Raw genomic sequence first — 27,174 nt, forward strand, 5'->3', positions numbered from 1 at the left:
GCTCAGCTCAGAAGGCCGAAGCAGAAGGCGTCCTACTGGCAGCCTCTCACATTGTGGCAGCCCACCCGAAAACACGCGTGGTCCTGGGAGTGGACTCAAGCTACTGCGTGTCCATCCTGATGGGAGAAGGACGGCCCACCGCTCATGAAGAAATATGGGCACAGATTACTCAACTGGCAGCACAGTCCAAGCTGCCATGGTTTGTTACTCATTGTCCTTCACACAGGTCTGACAGTAACCCTCTTCATTCCAGCCTGGATCTACAACTCCGAGAATATAAGTGTAACACATCCCAGGTTAACATTATCTCTTGCAGTGATCCCTTCATCACCTGGCTTCATAAAGAGTGGGGGCACCTGCCTGCCCGTGCCCTACATCAGCTGTTGACTGACCGAGGGAGACGAACATCGAGCGTGTCTAGGCAGCAGTGCACCCAAGCTGTTCAAGGGTGTCTGAGCTGCCAACAGGCACGAGTCACTAACAAGCCTGTCTATGCTCATGGTGCTTATAGCCCTGAGCACTTTAGCCCAGGTAAAACCTGGCAGATGGACCTCATTGGCCCCCTCCCGGGGGCCAAACAGTATCCAAAGGGACTTGTAATAGTTGACCTAGGGTCTCGTCAGTTAATGTGTTCTCCCCTCAGGCGATCTACTGCACCAGCTGTTTCTGTAGCCCTTCTCCAGGTAATTGCTGCCTGGGGGGCACCCGAAGAGATCCAGACCGATGGAGGGCCACCGTTCACCAGTAAAGCTATAGACCAGACGGTGTCCCAGTGGGGGGTGCGTCTTCACACCCACCTGCCATATCACCCCCAAAGCAACGGAGTCGTAGAGAGACGGATCGGAATGCTGAAGACCCAGATTCGGGCCATACTTAGCACCCCTGATTACAAGGGGTGGGACCGGGTCCTGCCTCAAGCCCTCATTTCCCTTAATACAGCATACAGCCGATGGCCAGAAATTGCTCCTAAACCACGGGAACCTTGGAAACCTGCCTATAGTATTTCTCAGCCAGTGTGGGTCTCTATTCCCAATGCCCAGGGAACCTGCACTCCACTAGCAGCCACCATCATCACACCTGGCCGGTTCCCTAACACCTATCATATTCAAATAGATGGACGGGGCAAGCCTGACCTGGTCCACCACAACTGGCTTAGTGTTCAGTCATAACAGGCCCTAGATGGGCCACTTTTCTTTTATGTCTCCATAGGAATCAGTCGCCATGATTGCCGCCCCGCCTCGAGAAAACCCCCTGGTTGCCTGGTTGAGAGCCTACGCCCTACAGGAGGTCCTCATCGGGAACCTGTCAGATGTCCCCCCATCACACGATTGTGTTGCCTGTACAAGACCAAAGGCCTCAGAGGGAGGGTCCCCCTTCCTCTGGGAGTTCCTCCCCCTCACGAACCTGACTCCACAGCATCCAGCTTCAGCCTGCAACAACACAGACTGGGTTCATCGGCCTCTGTTCACGTGCAACACCACCAGCGACGACCGAAGACCCAACTCATTCGCCCCTGTTGCGGTGACAGGACCACTCCCAGCAGCCCCCTGCATCGTGTTCTTTGGCTTCTCCAATCCCACTCCGTTGGGGCAGTATCCCAATTGCACCCAGTGGTTCATAGGACCTCGGCCTAACTCAAACCCCAAGAAAGGAAGCTCAAGATACCGCACTGAGTTCACCAGGTTTATTAATCATCTTTCAACAAGTACAGTGTTTAACCCCACTCAATACTTATCCACAGCTCAGACCCATGTAGAACTGAGACAGGTCAGAGCCGCCCACCTACTATGGATGGAGGTCGATATACCACCTGGCCAGAAATCCCCCCAGCGAAGCTCCATCCATGACCAGTTTTTACCCTCTTCCCCAGGACAAGTGTGGCTCTGTGGGAACAACATTGCCCGGACTGCTCTACCCGCATTCCCAAAGGGGGTATGTGCCATCAGGCAACTCGTCATAAAGGGAGGAGGGCTCTTTCACCACCGTCGCCCCTTCTTCTCCTCACCACGCAAACGACGAACAGCCACCGCATGGGAGCGACTCAAGTCAGCCACCGAGATGGTCATAGGAGGGTACATACAGTTTAACCCCCTCTCATACAGTTTAACTTTACAGCAAATCCGTGGACTGTCGCTTGGTCTGGAAGCCCTCACCAACATCACAGCAGAAGGACTTCGTCGAACCAGCGACGCCCTCACTATCCTAGCCAACTACGCCGAGCAGAACCGTCTTCTGATCCAGACCATCCTACAGAAGGACTTTTGTGTCGCCTTGGAGGACCTCAATCCTCGCTTTAAAGGACAATGTTGCCTGCGCCTTCAGCCTGGGTGGAACAATGTCTCAGCCGTGGCTGACCAACTATCCTCCCTCGCCGTCCAGATTCGTAAAGAGCGTAAGCAGTGGGATTGGTGGCAAGCTCAGTGGTCCAGCTGGGGGTTGGGGACCTGGGCTCAGTCCATCAAGCAGTGGCTTATCACTGTGGCTATTGTTCTTGTGGCCTTTCTGTTGGGGATAGCAGTGGTCAAGCAGCTAATTCATAAGGTTGTGTCAGCCCTGCCTTTGCAGGTGAGGTATTCCTCCATCCCCTTGGACAGCAGCAAACCACCACCTCCATACTACGAAGACGATGACTTGTAAAACCTTTTTTTTTCTCTTTTTTTTGTTCCTTTTTTTGGTCTTTGCATGGGACATCCCCCTCACAGCCCGTTCAGGTCGGCCAGGGGGGCATGTCCGTTACAGCTATTCCCCTATTCCATTTTGTTTCCCCAGACTCCATTTTGTTTTCTGTTCTCCTGTGGCCGCCCTTCCCTGGCTGTTAAGTTGTTTACCAGGGCCACTGCCCTTCTCAAAGGGAGGGCCCCTTAAGTTGTTTAACAAGAGCCATTGCCCTTCTCAAAGGGATGGCCACTTGTGCTGCATGCTAAGTGGGACCACTGCCCTTTTCAAAGGGTTAGTCCTGTTATCACCTCGTTGAACCTGGGCTTGGTGTAGGGTAGGCAATGTCCAGAGCTGCAAGGCCTATTGTGGTTTTAAGATCCTGGGCATGAGTCATAGTCTCATGTGCTCTTGAGTCACCTATTGCACAGGACTATGTCCAGGCATGTCTCTGGGCTTACCTTCAGTTTTTCCCCTGTGCCCCCTCCCCTGTGACAGAGGGAGCCTATCAGGATTACTGGTGGGAAACTGCCCAAGTTTGCCTTTAAAACCAGACATTTTTGAAACACACCTCAGAAAGGTTCCTGCATTGCTGCCTGGTCTGATCAGCCAGGGGTTCTGGGGGGTCCTTTCTCCGCTCTCGTTTTATTTTTGAGCGTACCCCCGTTTTTGAACCCCCCCCCCACGAAAAACGAATTGCTACCTGAGAGATCTCCTGATTATTGAGACTGTACCGAACCCTCCTTGCCTCTTCTGATGTTGCTGCTGCTTCTGCCTTTGCTGCTGCCTTGGGGACTGGTAAGAATCCCTCTGTAAAACTTTCTATACTTTTATTTTATTATTTTAGCTGCTGGCTCTGTTTCCCCAGCACACAGACTCAAGCTAAACCTTGGTCTGTGTCTTAAAACCTCTCTTAAACTACAGGGCTCTTTGCCACTGCTAAGCTCTGCTCCTGTGGGCTTTGCCTTGGGGCTCTCTGCTTTCAGCTGTATCCACCGCTGTAGCTACCATCCCTTGGCTTCCTTTGGAGCTGGGTCCTGGATACATACCACTCTGCCCTCTGTAACCTCCCCATAGCATAAGGTGCACCATAGGTCTTGTTTTTTTTTTAATAAGTCATAGTTTGTTAAGATTGTAGAGCTTGTAAGTTTCTGTGATATTTGTTGTGTTGCCTAATTGTTGGTTAAGATAAGTTTAGAAAATCATTGCCTGGTTGTATTCTGTAGCTGCTTGTCATTTTATATAAGTTTGATTAAGTTAGGGGATAGATAAGGTTTTTACTATTTAAATTTGTCTTCCCACTGCCCCAATCCCCCCCCCCCCCGAGCTCCCCAGTCACTCATTGCAGTCTCTCTGCTGTTTAAACTTGCAGCCTGTCTGCTCTCTGTGTCTCCCTGAGTTTAAATCTCCCTCTGTAGTGCCTCTGTCTTTGGTTTCTGCTCCACCACGTGCTCCTCTTCCCCCATCCCCTAACCTCATTCCTCTACCACTGCCTTTCTCTCTCTCTCTCTTTTAATCCCTTCCCCCATGTGTTCACCCCGCTCCTACTGCTGCCAAACCTCAATTGTATTACTGAAGTCTAGCATAAAACCCCATTGGTTACCCTTTTTCTCTCTCACACACCTCACATTTATATTTACACCACTGTGACACATTTTTACCTAAAGTTGTTGGTTATTTAACACATTTTACCCATAACTGTTAGTTGGTTATATGCTGCTGTGACACACCCTTAACCTAGAAATTGTTAGCTACCTGTTACATTTATACTTCAGTGTTAGTTGGTTACCAACTGTATTGTACCCCACTGTATTGTACCCCACTATTGAAACCCCCTATACTATACTAAAAGAACTCCCTCCCCAATTGCCTACCTTAACAAACCCCATACCCCTCACTATTAAATTTTCCCTGTTTTTGCATTTTCTTAATAAAGTTTATTTTGCACCCCACCTGTGTGGTAATTGCTCCCCAAGATCCCATATACCTGCAGGCAGGGACAACAGGTAGGCTGTGATCTGCACCATACATCAGAGATTAGAATTTGTCTTGACTGTATGTTTGCTAATCAATGTTTCTCTGACATCAGTACTATAGATTCTTGTGTCCTTTCCCTATCTCTGTCTCTCCTTTCCTTCTCTCATTTAGAGCTCACAAAAGCAACTGGATTGATAGCCTTGGAAATTGTAGTCCTCTGTCATCAGAAACAGTGCATCATGGGCAGCAGCCATGAATTCTTACTGCATGGGCCATGACATCCCCATGCCCCTCCCCCACCCCACACTGCTAAGCCTAAAGCATATAAAAATGGGAGGGTAGTTCAGTGTTGGTGCCCATTGATGTGTGAGTTCTCTGCTGACGCTGTGGAGGAGAGGGCCAATTTTAGTGAGTTTCTCTGATGCTAATATCTTGCTGCGATGAGCCACACAAAGGCCAGAAGCTCATTGTCTATTACTTTTGTTTTTAAATTGAAAATTATTATTATTAGTGGCACTTGATTTGGTTTTGCTGCTCATAGCCAACATCATGAAAAAAGCCCAGATTTGATCAGCTAATTGAAATAATTACATAGCTGCTCTAGATAAAAAGTTGAATGCATACTATTAAACATGCTGCAATATTGTGAAATATCTGAGTCTAGCAGTGATGTTTGTTTAATGGACCGTACTTTCATTTTGTTTCACTGTTTACGCACAAATATTTGACTTTCAATACAAAAGGATTTTGGGGGCTGAAAAATGCTTTGGAGGAGAAATTGTTTGGAGCTGCTCGTCTCATTCATATTTCACGCATTTGACAAGCCCATTTGACTGTCAAAAACCACTTAGACAATGTAGGAGCCCTTACAGCTCCACACCCATGGCTCTTACTTGGAATGGAGCCACCTCTTTCTCCCAATAATGACTCCCTGCTCTCAATGGGAGCCAGGACAGCAGCACCCTAACATTTACCTCAGTAGTTGGGGTATATCTGCATGGGTGAATGGGCTGGGGGCTTGTACTCTTCTCTCTCCTTGACACTCAGAATCCTGTGCTGGGATGGTGTTAGAATCATAGAATCTTAGGTTAGAAGGAACCTCAAGGATCATCTAGTCTAAACTCCTGCCAAAGTGGTGGGTCTCCTCTCCCCCAAAGTTGTGGGTCTTAGTACTTACATTTTATGTAGATGAATGGAGCAGTTTTCACCTCTGGAAGTATATCCCCAGACTGTTTGAAGACTCAGGCAGATGTCACTGCCTCTGTTACACTCTGGTCATATTTTCAAGCTTTCCTTCATGACCATTAGGGCTGAAAACTTAGCGTTCATTTAAAAAAAAGGGGGGGGGAGATTTTGAGGTCACCATGTGACTGCAGGAGCTAGAGCCCTAGATATGGACTCCTAGATATGGGCCCCAATGTCCTTTGCATTAAATTGGCCTTGGGACTACATGGAGAATAATGTAGGATTTACAAGTGAAGTATATCCCATAAAGCTAGAAAATATGATGGAGCTAAGCAAACAAAATGATGAACTAAAACCTAAAATATGAGCATCTTATAAAACCTTTAAAAGGTATCTCTTCAAAGCAAGGTGCAATGAATGTGTTCTATAAAATATGCTTCTGCACATGCAAAGCAAGTTAAGTACTCATGCATTCAGTTAATTCAGCATGATGTTGCCCAAATGTGTACAAGCAATGGCCATATCATATTTGCATACAGATACTGCATACCTTTCACCCTTTTCTTTTATGCAAATAAATACATGCTCCATTGTACTGTTATGGGGAGAGCAACAAGACAGGCACACGAAAAGACAGTAGCAGACACCTACACAAAGACTGAGAAAGAATGAAACTTGTCTAGAAAAAAAGATAAGCTTACACGTATTCATCTAGAGCTAAGTAAGTTGACATACAGTAATAACGATTAAATTCAACTATTTAAGTTGTCAATTTCAGTTGTCCGTAGCACAACCATACAGCTTACAACAACCCCCAGAAGCAAAAGAATCAGAACAGCTAGACAAAGAAACATAGACAAACTTTGGGTCCAACACAGCAGCAACAGATTCATTAATCATAGCTCCTCTGTAATACTAAACCCATGTAGACCTGTTTACTGGCTTGGAAGCTGAAGGATAGCACTTGGCACAGTCAATAGCATTGCAGTCCCACTGAAAACATCTATATGCTTTTGTTGTTAAATGATTTCAGAAAGAGGCAGATGATTAATAAACATTGTCAACCAGCCAACCATAGAAAGATGCGTTGCACACAATGCCTACAATTTATTACAGTCATACTGATAGATATGCTCGCTCTTCTCGTACTTTAGTGAAAATGGAAACTAAGGGCCAAGTCATCTCTGAACATTGCATTATCCCTAATCACTATTTGGCTTCGCAAACTGGAAGGGGGTTCAAGGCCCACATACTTTCCTATCTTGATAAAGCAGATTGGCACAATGGCCATGTGACACCAAAGCCTCATCACAGGAAGTTCCTACAGGAGCTCTGCCCCCAGATGTCCCTGTGTCACTCTCTGCTTTTGCTCTCCAAATCTTTGAGGGGCCACTGAGAAGTCTGCAAAGCATTAATCCCAGTGGATCTAGCTCAGCATAAATTTAAAATGCGTTGAGAGAACATTGCTGCAGACTGAATTCTCCATAGTGCTGTATTGGCACTTGGGCAGGCACCAGGTTACCAGCACGTACAGGTATGAAGAGATTTCATAACTAAGGGATTATGGTTTTTTTTAAATTATTTCAGTCTAGACAATAACCTGTCCAACCCATTCAAAAAATGTTTATAGCCTTTTTATAGTTCCTCCAGCAAGAGCTACTGGTGGCAGCAGCTTATTGCTCCCCTATATTTCCTGCCCATATACATAGCATGGTATGGAATCTACATTTGCTCCATGAATATGTAAAATGTGGAGTTCTAACAGATGTATCAGGTTCCATTGAGATTTTCCTTGAACTATATAGGGTCAGGAGCTTTCACCACGAGGGGGGAAGTCCACAGATCTGCTTGCTCTGATAAGCATCTCCCACAGTTTTAGGAACTTCCACCACAGCAATAGTGGCCATGGGATTGCACGTGTGAACAAAGCAATTGATACATCTACAGGGCACATCACTAATTGCCTTAACCATCTTGTCACTACTAACACTGACATAGACACTATCACTAAAATGTCCATCTTCTAGCAACTCCCACAGTTTCCTGTATTTGTGCAGATGTTCAGGGATGTGCGGTCTTTGTTGAGGCAACCCACATTAAGGTTATTGTTGTGTAAGTGATAGCACTGATCACAAAACTAGCAAAAGCACTGGATTGGGAAGAGACTATGTCAGAGGCACTGCAAGGACAACCGATCCAGTGGTTGTCAAAGATAGGAAGGTTTATGGAACTAATACAGGTCCATATATATTAGTGGAGCAGTGAATAGAACGTCCAATAGTCTTACTGAGAAGTTTGGACATTTCAGAGTCTAAGCATGCATGTTAATGGGGCAGATAATCCTGTAGTCACCTGGAACCTGTGTCCACCCCCCAACTCTGGAAACAGCTGCAGACTCAGTATTATCTCCCAGTTGAGTGTTTGACCTACTGTGCAGCTGTAGGTGAGGAATTTTTCATGAAATCTTCTTTCATAAAATGAATCTATGATTGCTACCATTATTCTGGGTTTGCTTTCTATGCTGGATCTTGCCAGAAGTACAGCTCTTGCTACTGTTAGCTGATATGAGTGGAGGTCCAAGAATAACTAGCAATAAGGAGTGGAACAAGGCAGGAAAGGAACAAAGTCAGGTTTTAGGCTGCCACCATCACCACTTTCTTTACCCAGGAATAAAGCAGTAACAGGTGGTAATTCTTCATGCTTGCTGCCCAATTATCTGTCATTTCATGTGAGATACCTGCTTTGAAGGTGTTCACTATAAACAAATTCTCAGAGCAGTTGCATCTACTCTAAGAATATTTTTATAAACTGTGCATGCACGTTCTCCTCTACACTCTGCATGCACATATATTCTACTGTGGGACTAGTCTGGTACAATCTCTAAAAGCTACTATATTCTACTACAAATTTTTAGATGATAACTTTGTTATGGTTTTCTCCAGTGCCTTGCTGCCCTTTGCCAGCACTAGCTGCAGGTCCTACTGCTGGTGGTGGTTTGTTCTCTTATCAGTGGTGGTATGGTGGTGCTAGGATTAGAGGATGTTAGCAGGGATTGCCTGTTTTGTTTTTTAAATTGAGGAAAAACATTTTGGAGTCTGCCAGTCCTCCTTCACTTTCCTTGCTGGCTTCCTAATCCCCTTCCTTAGCGATGATCTATTTTCCCTACCATTATCACTGAGAAAACAGAAAAGCACTCTTACATCACTTATCACTTTCATTGGGCTGTAGTTCTACAGAACAGACGTGTATTTCTACCACTTCCACCCTTTTCTTATCTCTCCTCATGAGCCACAACCAGTAGCAGCATATGAATGGTAGAGAGCAATCCTGCATTGACGCACAGACTGGACGGGAGGACCTGATCAGTGTTTTCAGCTCTAATTTCTAATAGAAGTTAAGAAACAATTTTTGGTAAGAAGCAGAGTACTGGGAGTGGCAACAGATAAAAGAGGACTAATAGCAACAGTGAATACTAAGCTACTTGGATTTTCAGTTTTGAAGGTACCACTCCTGCTTTCCACCACAGAGGATGAGGCACCAGAGTAAAAATATGTCTAATAAGACTGTAGGGTTTTTTTGGCAAGAGTAACAGGACTGTTGTGGGTCCCTCAAACATCCTGAATGTCTGCTGCCCCTCTATACCTATAATAAAGGTATGGGGCACCCCTGAGCCAGCACCTTGCCTCGGATACTATGGGAGCCATCTCCCCAGTTTAAAACTAACCAAGTAATCATAATGCTGTATGTAAAAGGAAGAATTATTTCTCAAAACAGTGCATAGACTCCAAGCTCTGAACTCAACTACAATGTAGCTGCTGTTTGCCACTGTGTTTTTGACTGAAGTGTTATATGATTATTCATATATTTAAAAACATTGTCCTCTCTGGACCTAATCCCTGATAGCTGCACCTCAACACCCAGAACACTTCAGTATGTTAATACTGAAATTCTAGCCCAGGAAGCAGTCAGCCAACAGCTGCACTTGCTTTGATTCTCTCTCCTGTACCCTGGTTGGAGCCTTAACTGGTGTCTCCAATTGCCACAGCTGCAGCTGCGACACTCAAAAGTTTGAAACTGTGAATCATGAAGGAGGGAGGGTGTCTCCGGACCAGCATGAAACAATCCCAAACCAAAAGTGTTTGTGGAACTACAGAATTTGAAATAAATTCAAATCTAAGGCAGCTCAAAAAGTCATCTAAATTTGGACTTGACATTGAGGAGTCATCACCACATTGTCTGGTTTCTTACCTGACCCCCAACATGGTGGTTCTGAACACTTTCCAGGCCAAACCAAAATATATTTCTTCTTCCCTTCCAAGAAAAAGCAGGGCTCATGGGGCTTAGAGGTAGGCAGTTCTTGAGGGTTTTTTCTGGCAGGAAAAGGAGTTATGTTTTCTTTATTCACTTCTCCTGCTGAACAGTATGTAAGTGAGGGAACTATTGCAGGAAAGCCTGGGAGAAAAGAGAAAGTTTCCATTTACTTTTCAATGTGACAAGGTTGGTGGTCACTCTTATGACTGAAGTGCTGAGTTGTGTACCTGCTTAAACCTCTTTAATTCTACTGCATCAATACTGCAGACATACACAGAGCAGCCTGGTGCTGTTTTATTCCTCACTCCCCAAACTATAGCCTGAAGAATTCAGCACAAGTACCTGATACACCTGAAAATATACTTTAAGATTGTTTGACTGTAATTAGCAGAGCACCCCCAATCTCCCTCACCAAGGGAGAAATTATTGCAAAATGATCTAGCCATGATTGAGACCCATTGGCTGCAATGGCCTTGCAAGACATAGCTGTCTCTCTCTTACCATTATCCCAGCACTGGCACACCTGGGAAACCACCAAATATTCATAATGGAAAATAGAGACTCAAATAGACCTAACATTCAGGTTGCACATCTCAGTTTTTAATATTGTATTTCATATAATGATTCCCCATTACTCTTCAGCTCCAAAAAGGTCTAGGACAGTGGTTGATAGCTTTTGGCAGCTTCACAGGAAAGCAATTTGGCTTTCTGGCTCTTGACAGCTATAAGGTTTAGCACTGTGGCCTCAATTAACCAGCCATAGAAATAAGATTTCTTCCTTGCACTTACATATCATACATTTAAATCCCAATTTCCTGCTGGCCTGCATGTGGGCAGGTTACTCTTCCTTTTTCAGAATTTATCATCATTACATTAAGATAGCTTAATTCAGTTGCAGGTTCCTGGTAGAACTATTGCATACACTACGTTCCATTCTGAGTGTTTTCTAAGGATAGCAAAGGTTAGGTGTTGAAGAAACAACTCATAGCTTAGAGATTTAAAAGAATGAGATACACACAACTAAAATTCCCCCAGAGGCATCAAAAAGTGCTTTTCACAGCCACATTCTTTCCTATACTACCCATATCAGCCCAAGGAACAACCAGAACAAAAACTCACTCTTCTAATAGTCCTTCTTAACAAGGTAATTCTCTCCAGCTGAGCCAAGCTACATTTACCTCTGGGCTAGACTGCTTGGCAAAAAGGAAAGACACCTGAGTTAATTATTTTGCTCAGGGTTTGAGTATTAACCCTCTCCCTCCAATTCCTAGAAAGGTGGGGCTGTACAATCTGTCAGTTTCCTCTCCTCTTTTCCTACAATTAGGACCTGGTTTATATTTTTTTATTATTTAGTATTCACTGGGCAGAAAACACAAACTAGAAATAGTAATGGCTGCTTAGCCATATGTCAAAGGAAAAAATATATATATGTTTCAGAAAGATGGTATTCACACTCAGAGGTCTTCTCTACACTTGAAATGCAGCAGCGGTACCGCTGTAGGACTTTGATGTAGACACTACACGTTGGTGCCAATAGGAGGGGTTTCTTTATCGATGTAGGTAACCATCTCCCCGAGTGACAACAGCTAGGTGGACAGAAGAATTCTTCCATTCTTCTGTCTACACTGAGTATTAGGTCAGTACAGCTACATCTCTCAGGGCTGTGGATTTTTCACACCCTTGAAACGTAGCTATACCAATGTAAGTTCCCAGTGTAGACCAGTCCTAAGTCTACAAAGAGCCTTTAGCATATTCTGATTAAACCTTATGAACTATAAGCATAGGTTTTTACTGGTAGTTGCTTGAACCAATATTGTAGGGTAACAATTATAGGAACATGTTGAACAGTAAAACTAAGCACGAAACTTGTGATTTCAAAGACTGTAAAAATATGCATGATTTTTGACATGTTGGGATTTGTGCATTTAATAGGTGAGTGAATAAAATTATACCAGTATTTAGCTAAGTCTTGCAAGACCCACATAGAGTAGTTATAGCTCATTTTCCCCAGACAACTGAGGCAGGTAGAAGTTGGATGCCTGAATTTCAAAATGGCCTTTAATTGTGGGTGATTGCATTGGGGGGACAGGGCCAGAAGTAACCAACTTTAGATTCCTGGGACAATGTTTTCACAGACACTGAGCACCCATAGCTCCAGTACAAATTAATTTCTGCTCAACATCTTTGAAATCGGATCCTAGGCAGCCAGAATGTTTTCTTAGAATTTCACACCAACCAAGAGACTCCACTCATCCAAAGTGATTGCTTTTTGGTGCCTACCTGCTAATCATCACTTACTTTTCCCCTTCAGATAAATCAGCTCTTTTTATCTAACATGAACTGCAGTAGTTCTTTGCATGAACTTCAGTAATTTGTGATCCTCCATGATACAAGTGAGAGTGATCTATCTACAAAAATTGGCCCTATATCTTAGTGAAATGAGTCACAACCCTAATCTGTAACCAGAATATTTCATTTCAACCGTGTCTTCAAACTGGAGATCTGCCCTGGTCACAAACGTCAAAGCCAGATTTCAAACATTGTAAAGTTCAGGGGGCCGCATATTGTGCAGGCATGGTCTAGCCACTAGGGAATGACCTTGTTTAAGTGTATGCTGTGTTGTTGTAGCCGTATTGATCGCCGTATAAGTTTAAGTGCTCAGTTATCTTATTTGTGAACTGGATAAAAATAGTTACCCACTCCTGAAGACTTAGCTTATAATAAGGATTGCAAAGGGCACAAAAATCTGAATGGCAATCAGAGGAAGAGCTCGGACTGTCACTTAGTCTCTGAGTTTGCAGCTTAGGGCCCCATCTCCTATAGTAGATGGCATTCTGTAGAGTTGTCATTCACTCCCATCCCACCACCTTGCAGTACAAAATATCAGTGTGTGTGTGTGTGTGTGAGAAGTAAAGCTTTTCAGGAGATTGCCTGCAGCAGGGGATAAAATTGCAAGAGCTCAACACTGAAATATACACCCACATCCCTACCCTAATTTGACTGTTGTTGGAATCCTGTACTTCAAACTACCCTACTGACTCTCATTAACCCAAGCACTGTAATGTTAAAATTGCTGATACTTTTAAAAAATACAGTAATGGCTAAAAATCTGATAAATTACAGAGGGTGTTATTTTTAATAATTTGGCATAATGGCTGCAGCCTTTTCACTAAAGTAGCAATTAAGTCTTCACTGTTTCCTGGCCTATTCAAATTTATTGTGTCTGTTTTTATTGCTCATACCTTCAGAACTATTTTGCTGCACAACCTGACACCAAAGTCAGAAATCATGCAGGGAAAACTAGTAGAAAAAGAAAGGTCATTAATTGAAATGCTTATTTTTTTATTATGTTCCACTGATATTAACCCAGCTGCAAATGGCTGCACCTCTCAAACATTAGGTTTCCCTATGTAATTATTATTCCTGTAGCTATATGCCCAGTCAGACACATTGCTCATGTCGAACCAGGAAAATGCATGCAGATGTATCACCAGGTTCAGCTAGGTTTCAAAGGTGCCTCAGCTGTGGATACCACATTTTAATTCTTGGTTTCCTTATGAACAATATTTATATACGACAGGCTTTTTGACATGCCACATCTCTTTTTTCACGGCTGCCCCAGTCTGGCTTCATAAATAACATTTTCTGAAAAACCTTGTTATTATCTTAGCAGGTCTGTTGCTCTTCTTATTCCATTGCTGCTGCTCCCAATGTCAAAGCAAAATGCTTACAGCAGGTCAGCAAAGAGACATGAGCTGGGCTAGGGCTTTTAGTTTTAACATTGTTCCCATGGTGCGGCACATCCAAATGCTTCTTCAGTTTTAGTTGGCAATTTACAAAAGCCTCTCTGTTTATTTCAATATTTCCATTGTCAACTAGAAAAATGGAAAGACCTACAAGGAGGCAGCATGGTTCAGAAAGCAGGACACAGGACTAAGTCAGGAAACCAGGATTTTCTTTCTTCACTCTATTGCTGACTCATATGAGCTTGGACAAATCACTTAACCTCTGTGTACAGGAGTTTCCCCACCTAAAATAAGGGCACAAAAACACATGATACAACCCTGTATGTGGGTAAGTACTGAGCACTCTGGCTCTGATCTGGCAACATATTTAAGCTATGAATAGTCCTGTTGACTTCAGTAGGGCTACTTATGTGATTTACAGTTAAGTACAGATCAAGCGCTTATAAATCCCTTTGAGATTTATGGATAAAGTGCACTATGTAAGCTTTCAGTGCAGTTATTTTATTTTAATAATGATGATGGGGGTCAGCTAAATTTTCAAAATAAGGGCCTCTGAGTTGCACCCCCAAATTATATTCACATACAAAGAAACAGGAAATTGTGGTCACAAAGTGTAACTGCATTATGAGTGGATAGGTGACTGTCTAAATATGCATAAATGTTGTGGGTACCTGGTTATCCTTTCTTTAATAATTTGGCCTAATGTGTTCCCATGTGTTTCCCTCTCCAGAAAGAAATGGCAGCTGAGCCACAGGCAAGACTCCATAGATTCAGGATGGAATGCCCAGACGGAATGCACCAAGGGGTCAGCCACAGTGTCTTCTTTGACCAACTTGTACATTTTTCATAGGAAATTCCTGTCAGCATTGATGATGCTCCTTACAGTATTAACTCGACTCTGCTTTCGACCCTTTTCCCTTAATGAAGATGTGGGACATGGGCAGGGACACAATGAGAGTGTGGCTCATAAATGAGCAGACCTCAAGTGAGGCAGAGAACTGAGGCATAGCACAGGAATAGGATAGGATATGTGAATGATTTTATCCACTGGAATTCCCTCTAGACTATGGTAGATTCACATGATTAGAGGCCCACAACCAGGGGAGGCTCCAGGCCCCAGCACGCCAAGCGCGTGCTTGGGTCGGCAAAACGCTGAGGGCGCTCTGCCGGTGCCATGAGGGAGACAAGCAGGCTGCCTTCGGTGGCTTGCCTGCGGAGGGTCCGCTGGTCCCGTGGCTTCAGAGGACCTCCCACAGGCACGCCTGTGGGAGGTCCACTGAAGCCGTGGGACCAGCGGACCCTCCGCAGGCAAGCTGCCAAAGGCAGCCTGCCTGCCGTGCTTGGGGCAGCAAAATGCCTAGAGCCGCCCCAACCACAACTTTTACTCATCTGTGAGCTAACTAACTCCTTCCCACTTACAAGATGAGGTGCCAGGAACAATAGTTTATGTACTGTACAGAATTTCAATGAGTTTTATCACAAGATGTGGTGATTTGGCAACAGCAGGAATAAAACTATGGAACTTTTGCTTTGGTGCCCCAAATACTGTTGTATTGAGGGGAACATGGCCAACATGGCCTTGTTTTCTTCTTTTCTTCCTCTCTTCCTCCCAAAATAAGAACACTGAAAATCCAGGAAAGAAAAGTTACTTACCTGTAGCTGTTCTTCAAGCGTTTGTCCAAATATATATTCTACTCCTAGCGAGCACACACCCCAGGCACTCAGACCAGAAATCAGTCTTTTGGCCAGCAGTTTCCATTGTGGCCCAGTGTCCTCATGCTACTGGGCCAAAGGACATAAAGGGTGGCATGGGCACAATCATCACTCAGTTCCTTCACCACTGCAGCATTCAGATACATAATAGGATTCTGCAGTAGTGGGGAAGGAAGGTGGGTCAAGGAAAATACATAGAGACAACACATCTTGAAGAACTTGAGTTATTCTACAGGCAAGTAACTTTTCTTTTCTCTTTGAGCATATGTCTAGTTTACTCTTAGTGACTCCCAAGTGGTGATTTGATATAAGGAGGAAATCGGACACTATCTTTGGTAGGTACTTGGGATGTGGCCTTAGACACCTTATCAGTTTGGAAAAACCATATGTGGAGATCCTGCCATGGGTGCCTGTACCTCCCCAATTTTCCTAGTTGATGTAATTGCTACTAGAAAGGGGTTTTTCATAGGTAAGTGTAATAGAGAGCACATTGCCAGGGGTTTGAATGGTGGCCTCATCAGACCTGCAAGCACCACATTAAGGTCACAGGAGTGGAGAAGTTCCTTTTTTGGTGAAGAAGTACTCATTAGACCTCTGAGAAACCTCAACATAGTGGAGTGGAAAAAGATTGTGTGGTCTACAATAGGAGGGTGTTATGCATGGATGGCTGTCAGGTGTGCTTAATCAAAAGCCCAGAGTTCCTTAGACACAGTAAATAATTTAAGATAGTAGGTCTCTATGTATCAGCTGAAACTGTTCACACCAAACTGTAAATCTCTTCCATTTAGCAACATAGAATTCTCCAGACAAACCCTTCCTACTATTTATCAAAATGTTCTGAACATCTGAAAAGCATGAGCTCTACTTCTGACATCCAGAAGCTATGCCATGAGATGGAAGGAGGATGGGCTCAGATGAAGGAGGACCCCTTTGCTCTAGTATATCAAGTCTGGCATTACAAGTAAGGATCTTGGAGGAGTAACAAATAGCGTCAATGCCAGGTACCAAAACTGCCTCTGCCAAGTGAAAGCTATCAAGAGGATTCTGGCAGCATCTCCTAAGGAGGAGTGGCATTGGAGGGTAAGCATATATCAGTGCAGGGGTCCACTGAATGAGGAATGCATCTGAAAGGATCCTGGGCTCTGGAACAAAAAGTCTGACATTTCTTGTTCTACTCCATTGCAAACAGGTCTATTGACAGACAACTCCATTCCTTGAAAATTGCTTGAATTACAGAGTCCTTGATTGTCCACTTGTGATCTGATGAAAATGTCTGCTCAAATTGTCCATCACAGAGCTCTGTACACCTGGAAAGTGAACTGCTGTGAAAAACACTTGAGGCTGAATGTACCAATTCCATAATCGAACCACCTCAGGGCCCAGTGGGGATGATCTCCCCTCTAGCCTCCAACTTCTATGTTCTAGATAAGCAGGTGAGTCATGTGCACTGTCATGATTTGGATAGACAGTATTTGAAGCAGAGGTAAGAATTTGATACTTGCCTTGCAAACCCACTCTGAGTTCCAATATGTTTATATAAGCAGCAAAGAATCCTGTGGCACCTTATAGACTAACAGACGTTTTGGAGCATGAGCTTTCGTGAGTGAATACCCACTTCCTCAGATGCATGTAATGGAAATATCCAGGGGCAGGTATATATATGTGTGCTAGCAAGCAAGCTAGAGATAATGAGGTCAGTTCAATCAGGGGGGATGAGGCCCTGTTCTAGCAGTTGAGGTGTGAAAACCAAGAGAGGAGAAACTGGTTCTGTAATTGGCAAGCCATTCACAGTCTTTGTTCAATCCTGAGCTGATGGTGTCAAATTTGCAGATGAACTGAAGCTCAGCAGTTTCTCTTTGAAGTCTGGTCCTGAAGTTTTTTTGCTGCTGGATGGCCACTTTAAGGTCTGCTATAGTGTGGCCAGGGAGGTTGAAGTGCTCTCCTACAGGTTTTTGTATATTGCCATTCCTAATATTAGGAATGGCAATAGCAGACCTTAAGGTGGCCAACCTGCAGCAAAAAAACTTCAGGACCAGACTTCAAAGAGAAACTGCTGAGCTTCAGTTCATCTGCAAATTTGACACCATCAGCTCAGGATTGAACAAAGACTGTGAATGGCTTGCCAATTACAGAACCAGTTTCTCCTCTCTTGGTTTTCACACCTCAACTGCTAGAACAGGGCCTCATCCCCCCTGATTGAACTGACCTCATTATCTCTAGCTTGCTTGCTAGCACACATATATATACCTGCCCCTGGATATTTCCATTACATGCATCTGAGGAAGTGGGTATTCACCCACGAAAGCTCATGCTCCAAAACGTCTGTTAGGTGCCACAGGATTCTTTGCTGCTTTTACAGATCCAGACTAACACGGCTACCCTCTGATACTTGACAATATGTTTGTATGTAAGTGAGTCTCCTTCTGAGTCTATCTGCATTATGCTTGATAGTAGTGTAGATGTGCTCCCCATCCCAGAAGTGATACCTTTGTTACTACAGCTTTGTTTGGGAGAAGTAGTGCACACCTTGTTGGGGTCTTTCCATCAATTCAAGGAAGAGAGGACACCCTGTGGAACCTGTAGAGGCTCAGTGCATATGCTGATTTTAGCCAACCGTGCATGCAGTAAAAGTGTAGTCTGGCCATGTGTCTGAATAGATTTAGGGAAGTCCTTACTATATTCTGTGGCTTTATAGTGAAGAGGAATGAAGAGAGTGGACATGGTTTCATCTCTCTCCTGGGGCAGAAAAGCTCTAGCTGGAGTCTAAAACCACCCCTATGAACACTATTCATTGTTTAGGAATTAAAATGAACTTTTTTTTTTTTTTTTTTTTTTTTACTATCTCTTGGGATGATGATCATGAACAACTGAAGAGCTTTGTACTTCATGCTGAGACTTCCCCCTGACAAATCAGTCTTCCAGGTACAGATTAACTGTTATACTTTTTCTTCTCAGATGGACAGCAATTGCTGCTGAGTCCTTGGTAGACACCCTTGATACTATAGAGATACCACAGGGTAGAAAACTGTACTGAGAATGGTTTTGTATGGAAATATGGAAGTAGGCATTGTGCCAATCTAGAGACAGTACTGTGGAGGCTAATATGAGCATTCTGAATTTGAATTAGTGAATGGAGATATTGAGTCCCCTCAAATCCATAACTGGATGCCATCCCCACTTCTTCTTGGATATGAGGAAATATTTAGAATAGAAGCCTTTTCCCCTTGTATTGAGGTGGGACCTCTTTTATTGAACCTACAGATAGAAGTATTTCTGCTTCATGCTCTAATGGTCTCTCATGAGAGGTGTCCCTGAACAACAGAGGGTTGAGGGAGAGATGCAGAATGGAACTGTATGGAGTAACCTGCTTAGACAATCTCTCTGACTCAGTCTGTTGTTATCAAGTTCCATGACTCCCGGAAGAAAGGGAAGTGTTTTCCAAATGGAAGGGAAGAAGGGACCATTAATCTGGTTATAGTGCGACCCCTTACGAATCTATCAAAATGATTCTTTGCTCATGGATGCCAGTTGAGATATTGGGATGTTTGTTGCAGAAGGTCTTTTATTTTGGTAGCTCTGCCTCTTTCTAGGGGGCTCAGATGTCCTTTAATAAAAGAAAGTGTTTGAAGCTGTTCTCTCTCTAGCGTAGGTATGAAGTCTACTCTGCTTTCTTTTGGTTGAAGGTGTATACACTCCATGGGAATCAGGCCCAGGAATCTTTCAAGGTATGATGAGCATTGTCAGTTTTAGAACAGAATAGATTTGAGCTCTCAACAGGAAGATCTTCACTAGTGATTGACCTTCCCTTCAAATGCCTGAAAGCAGAAGCCAAGATACCCACCTATAGATGAGCGCCTCCTTCCTCACTGTACAAATTAGCCAGAGACCTCTTATTTTGCAACCCAGTGTCCTTTTATTTCCCTGTGTTCATTCCCTCCACCATCTATATACAACTCTATGTACAAATCAATTGCAGTTAGGTAGCCAGCCAAGGGACAGCTAATGCCTGTTGCTAGCTAGGAGCAGCAGCAATTCCTTACTCCTCTTGTTTCACCTCTCCCCCACTCCTTTCACTTCCTTCCTGTCAGCTTTATAGGCCTTCCTCTCAGCAGGCTCATAGGTGATTGCTCTTAGGCTCCTTTAATGAGCCACACCCTGCCAGCTCCAATTAGTTCCCCTTTATGGGAGCTATGCTAGCAGGTTCTGAGCTAACAGGGGCCAGTACCCTGTTACACCACCTCATAACTAGCTTATGTTGCCATATATTGGGAAGTAGCATCAGCAGCATGTCAAGCTGCTTGTAAGGATGTTGTACCAACTATCTGTCCTTCCAAAAGTAGGGATTTAAACTCCACCCTATTTTCTTGCGACATTAAGTCAACAATATCCATCAATTTATTACAGTTTAGAAAATCATAACAGGGAAGTAGACCCAGATACTTTGATATTCTGAACTGTTAATTTGCAGAGGACTATCATTTATGATCAAATACACAAAATTGTTTTGGTGCCTTTTTGTCTAAAGATATCTTTGGCTGGCACTGTCTAACCATTTCATTAGCTGACACAACCACCAAAGAGCTTGGATTTGTATAAAGGTATTCTGCTCCAACAGAAGGCATAATTTTTTTAATCTGTTTTCTTTGAAGTTGGGGTGATTGTTTCATGTATGGGCCAAATATTAATGGAAAGAGCCATCCATTCTGGCTTGAAATATGGAGAATGGCCAGCAATTTTTGTGAAGTCTCCTGCACCTCTTCTAGAGGAATCTGGAGAGACTCAGCTACCCAACTTAATAAATCCTGGAAGTTCTTGTAGTCATCTACATGAGATGGTGTGGAAGGAATCATGACATCATCCAGAGACAAGTGTGAGATAGCTATAGGTGCTTTTAAATACTGTTCCTCTTCTTCAGAAATGTCCTGTGTTGGTTGAGAAACTTGAGGCATGAACTGAGGCACTATAGATTTTTGCTTCTGAGCAGGTGTCATAAACAGATAGCTAAGGGTTAATGTCTCTTTCACCTGAAGCACCTGACCAGAGGACCAATCAGGAAACTGGATTTTTTCAACTCTGGGTGGGAGGAACAAATCAGGGGGAGATCTGTGTGTGTTGGATTTGCTAGCCTGATTTTACATTCCCTCTGGGTGAAGAGGAAAGTGCTTTTGTTTCCAGGACTGGGAACGGAGAGGGGGAGTCACTCTGTTTGGATTCACAGAGCTTGTGTCTGTGTATCTCTCCAGGAGCACCTGGAGGGGGGAAGGGAAAAAGAATTATTTCCCTTTGTTCTGAGACTCAAGGGATTTGGGTCTTGGGGTCCCCAGGGAAGGTTTTTCAGGGGGACCAGAGTGCCCCAAAACACTCTAATTTTTTGGGTGGTGGCAGCAAGTACCAGGTCCAAGCTGGTAACTAAGCTTGGAGGTTTTCATGCTAACCCCCATATTTTGGACGCTAAGGTCCAAATCTGGGACTAAAGTTATGACATGGTGGGAGCGCTGGGATAGAATCCAGAAGCCAGTAGGAATATTATATTTTTCTTTTCTCTGCTAGGGACTTTTTAGCAGAGAGGGTTTGGTTTTCAAAGAAACCAGAGAGAATTTTTTTTTTCTGCTCTCTCCGGCAGTTTGTGGCTTGCATCTTAAGCAAGAAACCATTAAGGTGCTATTAAGAGTCTTTTGTCACACAATAGCACTCCCATTGAGAGTCATTACCAGCACTATATACATGCAAATAAAGTGGTTTTTCAGGTTTACTTAACATTGAAGATTAGCTAAAGGCTCTGTTGCTAGGCAGACTCCAGGAGGCAACAGAGCCTGCAGTTCAGAATATAACCACCGGAGGGCACCCCAACACAAGAAAACCGGAACCATGACTTCTAAGGCAAAAATTGAGGCCGAAGAACAAGTCAGAGAAGCTGAACACAGGCGACAACTGGAAATAAAACAAACAGAGATGGAAATAAGAGAGAGAGAAAGAGAGGCAGCCTACCAAAGAGAACAGGCAGCCAAAGAGGCGGACCACCGCCGAGACATGGAAAAACAACAAAAAGAAATGGAAAAACAACAAAAAGAAAATGAAGAGAAGGAAAAACAGAAAAAACATGAACTGGACTTGGCAAAAGCTGGGCTGCATGTGCCAGCCAACCCTAACAACCCGGCGCCAATTATTGCTCCACAGCACAGGAAATTTCCCACCTACAAGGCAGGGGATGACACCGAGGCCTTCTTGGAAAATTTTGAAAGAGCCTGTCTTGGGTACAGCATCCCCGAAGACCAGTACATGGTAGAATTAAGGTCACAGCTCAGTGGACCTTTAGCAGAGGTGGCAGCTGAAATGCCTAAGCAGCAAATAAATGACTATAAACTTTTTCAAACCAAGGCCAGATACAGAATGGGGATAACCCCAGATCATGCCCGTCGGCGCTTCAGAACCCAAAAGTGGAAACCAGAGGTGTCATTTCACAAACACGCCTACTACATTGCAAAAAACTATGAGGCCTGGATAACAGGACACAACGTTCAAACCTTGGAAGAACTGCACCTCCTCATACAAATGGAGCAGTTATTGGATGGTGTTCCTGAAGACATCACACGGTGCATACAAGATGGAAAACCCAAAGATCTCACTGAGGCGGGGGAGATTGGAGCCAAATGGATGGAACTGGCAGAAAGCAAGAAAGCTACTGTCAAGGGGAACGAATACCCCAGGGGGCACACCGACCATAAACCCTACAACCGAGGACAGCCAAAGACCCCACATACAACCCAAGTCAAGCCACAGACGCCCTATTCTTCCACCTCACCAGTCTCCAGTAACGCACCTCGGCCCAGTGACCCATCAGATGGAAGATGCTTTAAGTGTAATGAACTGGGACATATCAAGGCCAACTGTCCAAAGAACACCATGCGAGTGCAATTCATTACACCACCATCACACCAAAGATCTCCAGGCCCGGATGCCTCTCAAATACCCTTGGAGCGAAGGGAAAATTTGAGAGTGGGCGGAAAGAAGGTTACTGCGTGGAGAGACACGGGGGCACAAGTGTCAGCTATCCACCAATCCTTCGTTGACCCCAAATTCATCAACCCAAAGGCCAAAGTTACAATTTACCCCTTCATGTCACAAGCTGTAGACTTGCCTACAGCTCAACGGCCTGTCCAGTACAAAAGCTGGTCAGGAATGTGGACTTTTGCAGTCTATGACAATTATCCTATCCCCATGCTACTGGGGGAAGACTTGGCCAACCAGGTGAAGCGGGCCAAGAGAGTGGGAATGGTTACAAGTAGCCAAACCAGGCAAGCTTCCAGACCCATTCCTGTTCCTGAGCCGTCCACAGAGGCCCCGTCTGTGTTACCAGAGACCCAGACAGAGGTAGTGGACCCGGATTCCATGCCTACCACTGAAACAGCCACAGCATCTCCAGTCCCAGGCCAGGAACTGGAACAGCAACCAGCACCAGCAAGTGCAACCACATCTTCAAACTCAACGCCAGAAGGCGCCAGCGAGCCAGAACTGGCAGAAGCAAAAGACAGCCATACCCAAAAGGCTCAGCCAGAGCCTGAAATACCCTCAGGTGCACCAGCGGAGAGCGGTTCACCAGCAACGGAAACAAACCCCTCATCTACATCGCTTCCAGGGGGACCAAGCCCAAGTCCACAGTCTGAGGAAGAACTGGTGACCCCAGCCTCAAGGGAACAGTTCCAGACTGAGCAGGAAGCAGATGACAGCCTTCAGAAAGCGTGGGCGGTGGCACGAAGCACCCCACCACCTCTCAGCTCTTCTAATTGATCCCGGTTTGTTATAGACCAAGGACTTTTATACAAGGAGATTCTTTCTGGTGGACACCGGGAAGAATGGCAGCCGCAAAAACAGTTGGTGGTTCCAACTAAGTACCGGGGGAAGCTCTTAAGCTTAGCCCATGATCATCCCAGTGGCCATGCTGGGGTGAACAGAACCAAGGACCGGTTGGGGAAGTCCTTCCACTGGGAGGGGATGGGCAAGGATGTTGCCAAGTATGTCTGGTCTTGAGGTATGCCAAAGAGTGGGTAAGCCTCAAGACCAGGTCAAGGCCCCTCTCCAGCCACTCCCCATAATTGAGGTCCCATCTCAGCGAGTAGCTGTGGATATTCTGGGTCCTTTCCCAAAAAAAGACACCCAGAGGAAAGCAGTACGTACTGACTTTAGTGGACTTTGCTACCCGATGGCCGGAAGCAGTAGCTCTAGGCAACACCAGGGCTAACACTGTGTGCCTGGCCCTAACAGACATCTTTGCCAGGGTAGGTTGGCCCTCCGACATCCTTACAGATTCAGGGTCTAATTTCCTGGCAGGGACCATGGAAAAACTGTGGGAAACTCATGGGATGAATCACTTGGTTGCCACCCCGTACCACCATCAAACCAATGGCCTGGTGGAAAGGTTCAATGGAACTTTGGGGGCCATGATACGAAAATTCATCAACGAATTCTCCAATAATTGGGACCTAGTGTTGCAGCAGTTGCTGTTTGCCTACAGGGCTGTACCACATCCCAGTTTAGGGTTTTCACCATTTGAACTTGTGTATGGTCACGAGGTTAAGGGACCATTACAGTTGGTGAAGCAGCAATGGGAGGGGTTTACGCCTTCTCCAGGAACTAACATTCTGGACTTTGTAAGCAACCTACAAAGCACCCTCCAACACTCTTTAGCCCTTGCTAGAGAGAACCTAAAGGATGCTCAGGAAGAGCAAAAGGCCTGGTATGACAGACATGCCAGAGAACGTTCCTTCAAGGTAGGAGACCAGGTTATGGTCTTGAAGGCGCAACAGGCCCATAAGATGGAAGCATCATGGGAAGGGCCATTCACGGTCCAAGAGCGCCTGGGAACTGTAAACTACCTCATAGCATTTCCCAATTCCTCACTAAAGCCTAAAGTGTACCATGTTAATTCTCTCAAGCCTTTCTATTCCAGAGATTTACAGGTTTGTCAGTTTACAGTCCAGGGAGATGATGCTGAGTGGCCTGACGGTGTCTACTACGAAGGGAAAAAAGACGGTGGCGTGGAAGAGGTGAACCTCTCAACCACCCTGGAACGTCTGCAGCGGCGACAAATCAAGGAGCTGTGCACTAGTTTCACCCCATTGTTCTCAGCCACCCCAGGACGGACTGAACGGGCATACCACTCCATTGACACAGGTAATGCTCACCCCATTAGAACCCCACCCTACCGGGTGTCTCCTCATGCCCAAGCTGCTATAGAACGGGAAATCCAGAACATGCTACAGATGGGTATAATCCGCCCATCTACCAGTGCATGGGCATCTCCAGTGGTTCTGGTACCCAAACCAGATGGGGAAATACACTTTTGCGTGGACTACCATAAGCTAAATGCTGTAACTCGTCCGGACAACTATCCAATGCCACGTACCGATGAGCTATTGGAGAAGTTGGGACGTGCCCAGTTCATCTCTACAATAGACTTAACCAAGGGGCACCGGCAAGTACCGCTAGATAAACCTGCCAAGGAGAGGTCAGCATTCGTCACCCATGCGGGGGTGTATGAATTCAATGTCCTTCCTTTCGGCCTTCGAAATGCACCCGCCACCTTCCAGAGGCTGGTAGATGGTCTACTAGCTGGAATGGGAGAATTTGCAGTTGCCTACCTCGATGATGTGACCATTTTTTCAGACTCCTGGCCCGAACACCTACTACACCTGGAAAAGGTCTTTGAGTGCATCAGGCAGGCTGGACTAACTGTTAAGGCCAAAAAGTGTCAAATAGGCCAAAACAGAGTGACTTACCTGGGGCACCAGGTGGGTCGAGGAACCATAAACCCCCTACAGGCCAAGGTGAATGCTATCCAAAAGTGGCCTGTCCCCCGGTCCAAGAAGCAGGTCCAATCCTTCTTAGGCTTGGCCGGATACTACAGGCGATTTGTACCACACTACAGCCAAATCGCTGCCCCATTGACCGACCTGACCAAAAAGACCCAGCCAAATGCCGTTAAGTGGACTGATGAGTGTCAAAAGGCCTTTACCCAGCTTAAGGCGATGCTCATGTCTGACCCTGTGCTCAGGGCCCCGGACTTTGACAAACCATTCCTAGTAACCACAGATGCATCTGAGCGTGGTATAGGAGCAGTGCTCATGCAGGAAGCAACAGATCACAACTTCCATCCTGTCGTGTTTCTCAGCAAGAAACTGTCTGAGAGGGAAAGTCACTGGTCAGTCAGTGAAAAGGAATGTTATGCCATTGTGTACGCCCTGGAAAAGCTACGCCCATATGTTTGGGGACGGCGGTTCCAACTACAAACTGACCATGCTGCACTAAAGTGGCTTCATACTGCCAAGGGGAACAACAAGAAACTTCTTCGTTGGAGTTTAGCTCTCCAAGATTTTAATTTTGAAATTCAACACATCACAGGAGCTTCTAACAAAGTTGCTGATTCTCTCTCCCATGAGAGTTTCCCAGAATTCAGTAGTTAAAAAGTTTTCTTAAAATGTAGAAGTCTGTTAGTTATATACTTAGTAGTATATGTAAAGGTGCATGTGTTGTAGTAATCTGGTTATTTTAAAGTTCTAGAAGGAAATCGCCGCCAGTGAGCTTCCCCGCTGTCTGCAATTTGGGGGGCGTGTCATAAACAGATAGCTAAGGGTTAATGTCTCTTTCACCTGAAGCACCTGACCAGAGGACCAATCAGGAAACTGGATTTTTTCAACTCTGGGTGGGAGGAACAAATCAGGGGGAGATCTGTGTGTGTTGGATTTGCTAGCCTGATTTTACATTCCCTCTGGGTGAAAAGGAAAGTGCTTTTGTTTCCAGGACTGGGAACGGAGAGGGGGAGTCACTCTGTTTGGATTCACAGAGCTTGTGTCTGTGTATCTCTCCAGGAGCACCTGGAGGGGGGAAGGGAAAAAATGATTATTTCCCTTTGTTCTGAGACTCAAGGGATTTGGGTCTTGGGGTCCCCAGGGAAGGTTTTTCAGGGGGACCAGAGTGCCCCAAAACACTCTAATTTTTTGGGTGGTGGCAGCAAGTACCAGGTCCAAGCTGGTAACTAAGCTTGGAGGTTTTCATGCTAACCCCCATATTTTGGACGCTAAGGTGCAAATCTGGGACTAAAGTTATGACATGGCAGGCAAAGAAGATCTCTTTAATAGGTGGTGCATGAGAAAGATGCCTTTGAAAAGGATCCCAGGGAGTTCAAAATGGTCATGATTGTACACTATAAGGATTAGAAACAGGCCCAAGTGGAAGAATAACATTTCACATGTATATCCTCCTAGCCCCTAGGGTGGGTCAGGGGAACGGTACCTGGAAGAGCCAATTAAAGCCAGTTGATATGTTATGCTCATTTTACACAATTCTGACCAGTTAGAACTCAGACACTGAATAAAGCAGACCTGAGTATGTTCCTTGATTCTGAGTGACTACTGAACACCACAATGTCCAGGTCTGTCTGAAATCCTGCATTCCCTTTCAGACTCATAAATCTTATAAGAGGGGGCTCTTGAGGAATAAGAAGGGGGTCCTTCCCCACTGTATTGAAAGTCAGAGCATGAGCATTCTATCTCTAAGAAAGGGACTGCTGATGCAGGACTTCTGGGTTGCA

At 45.0% G+C, this 27,174-nt stretch overlaps 1 protein-coding gene across 1 annotated transcript; it reads left to right on the top strand.

Annotated features, from left to right (window-relative positions):
* Window positions 1-606: 606 nt before the first annotated feature.
* Window positions 607-4,910, top strand: LOC115653552. The gene is made up of 3 exons (XM_030566956.1): window positions 607-1,705; window positions 1,871-2,392; window positions 4,804-4,910. Exons 1-3 carry the CDS (start codon window positions 1,222-1,224, stop codon window positions 4,908-4,910), a joined length of 1,113 nt encoding a protein of 370 aa, XP_030422816.1. The 5' UTR covers window positions 607-1,221.
* The last annotated feature ends 22,264 nt before the right edge of the window (window positions 4,911-27,174 follow it).

Source organism: Gopherus evgoodei, chromosome 6 (genome assembly GCF_007399415.2).
Source record: "Gopherus evgoodei ecotype Sinaloan lineage chromosome 6, rGopEvg1_v1.p, whole genome shotgun sequence".
In the NCBI taxonomy this organism is placed as follows: domain Eukaryota; kingdom Metazoa; phylum Chordata; order Testudines; family Testudinidae; genus Gopherus; species Gopherus evgoodei.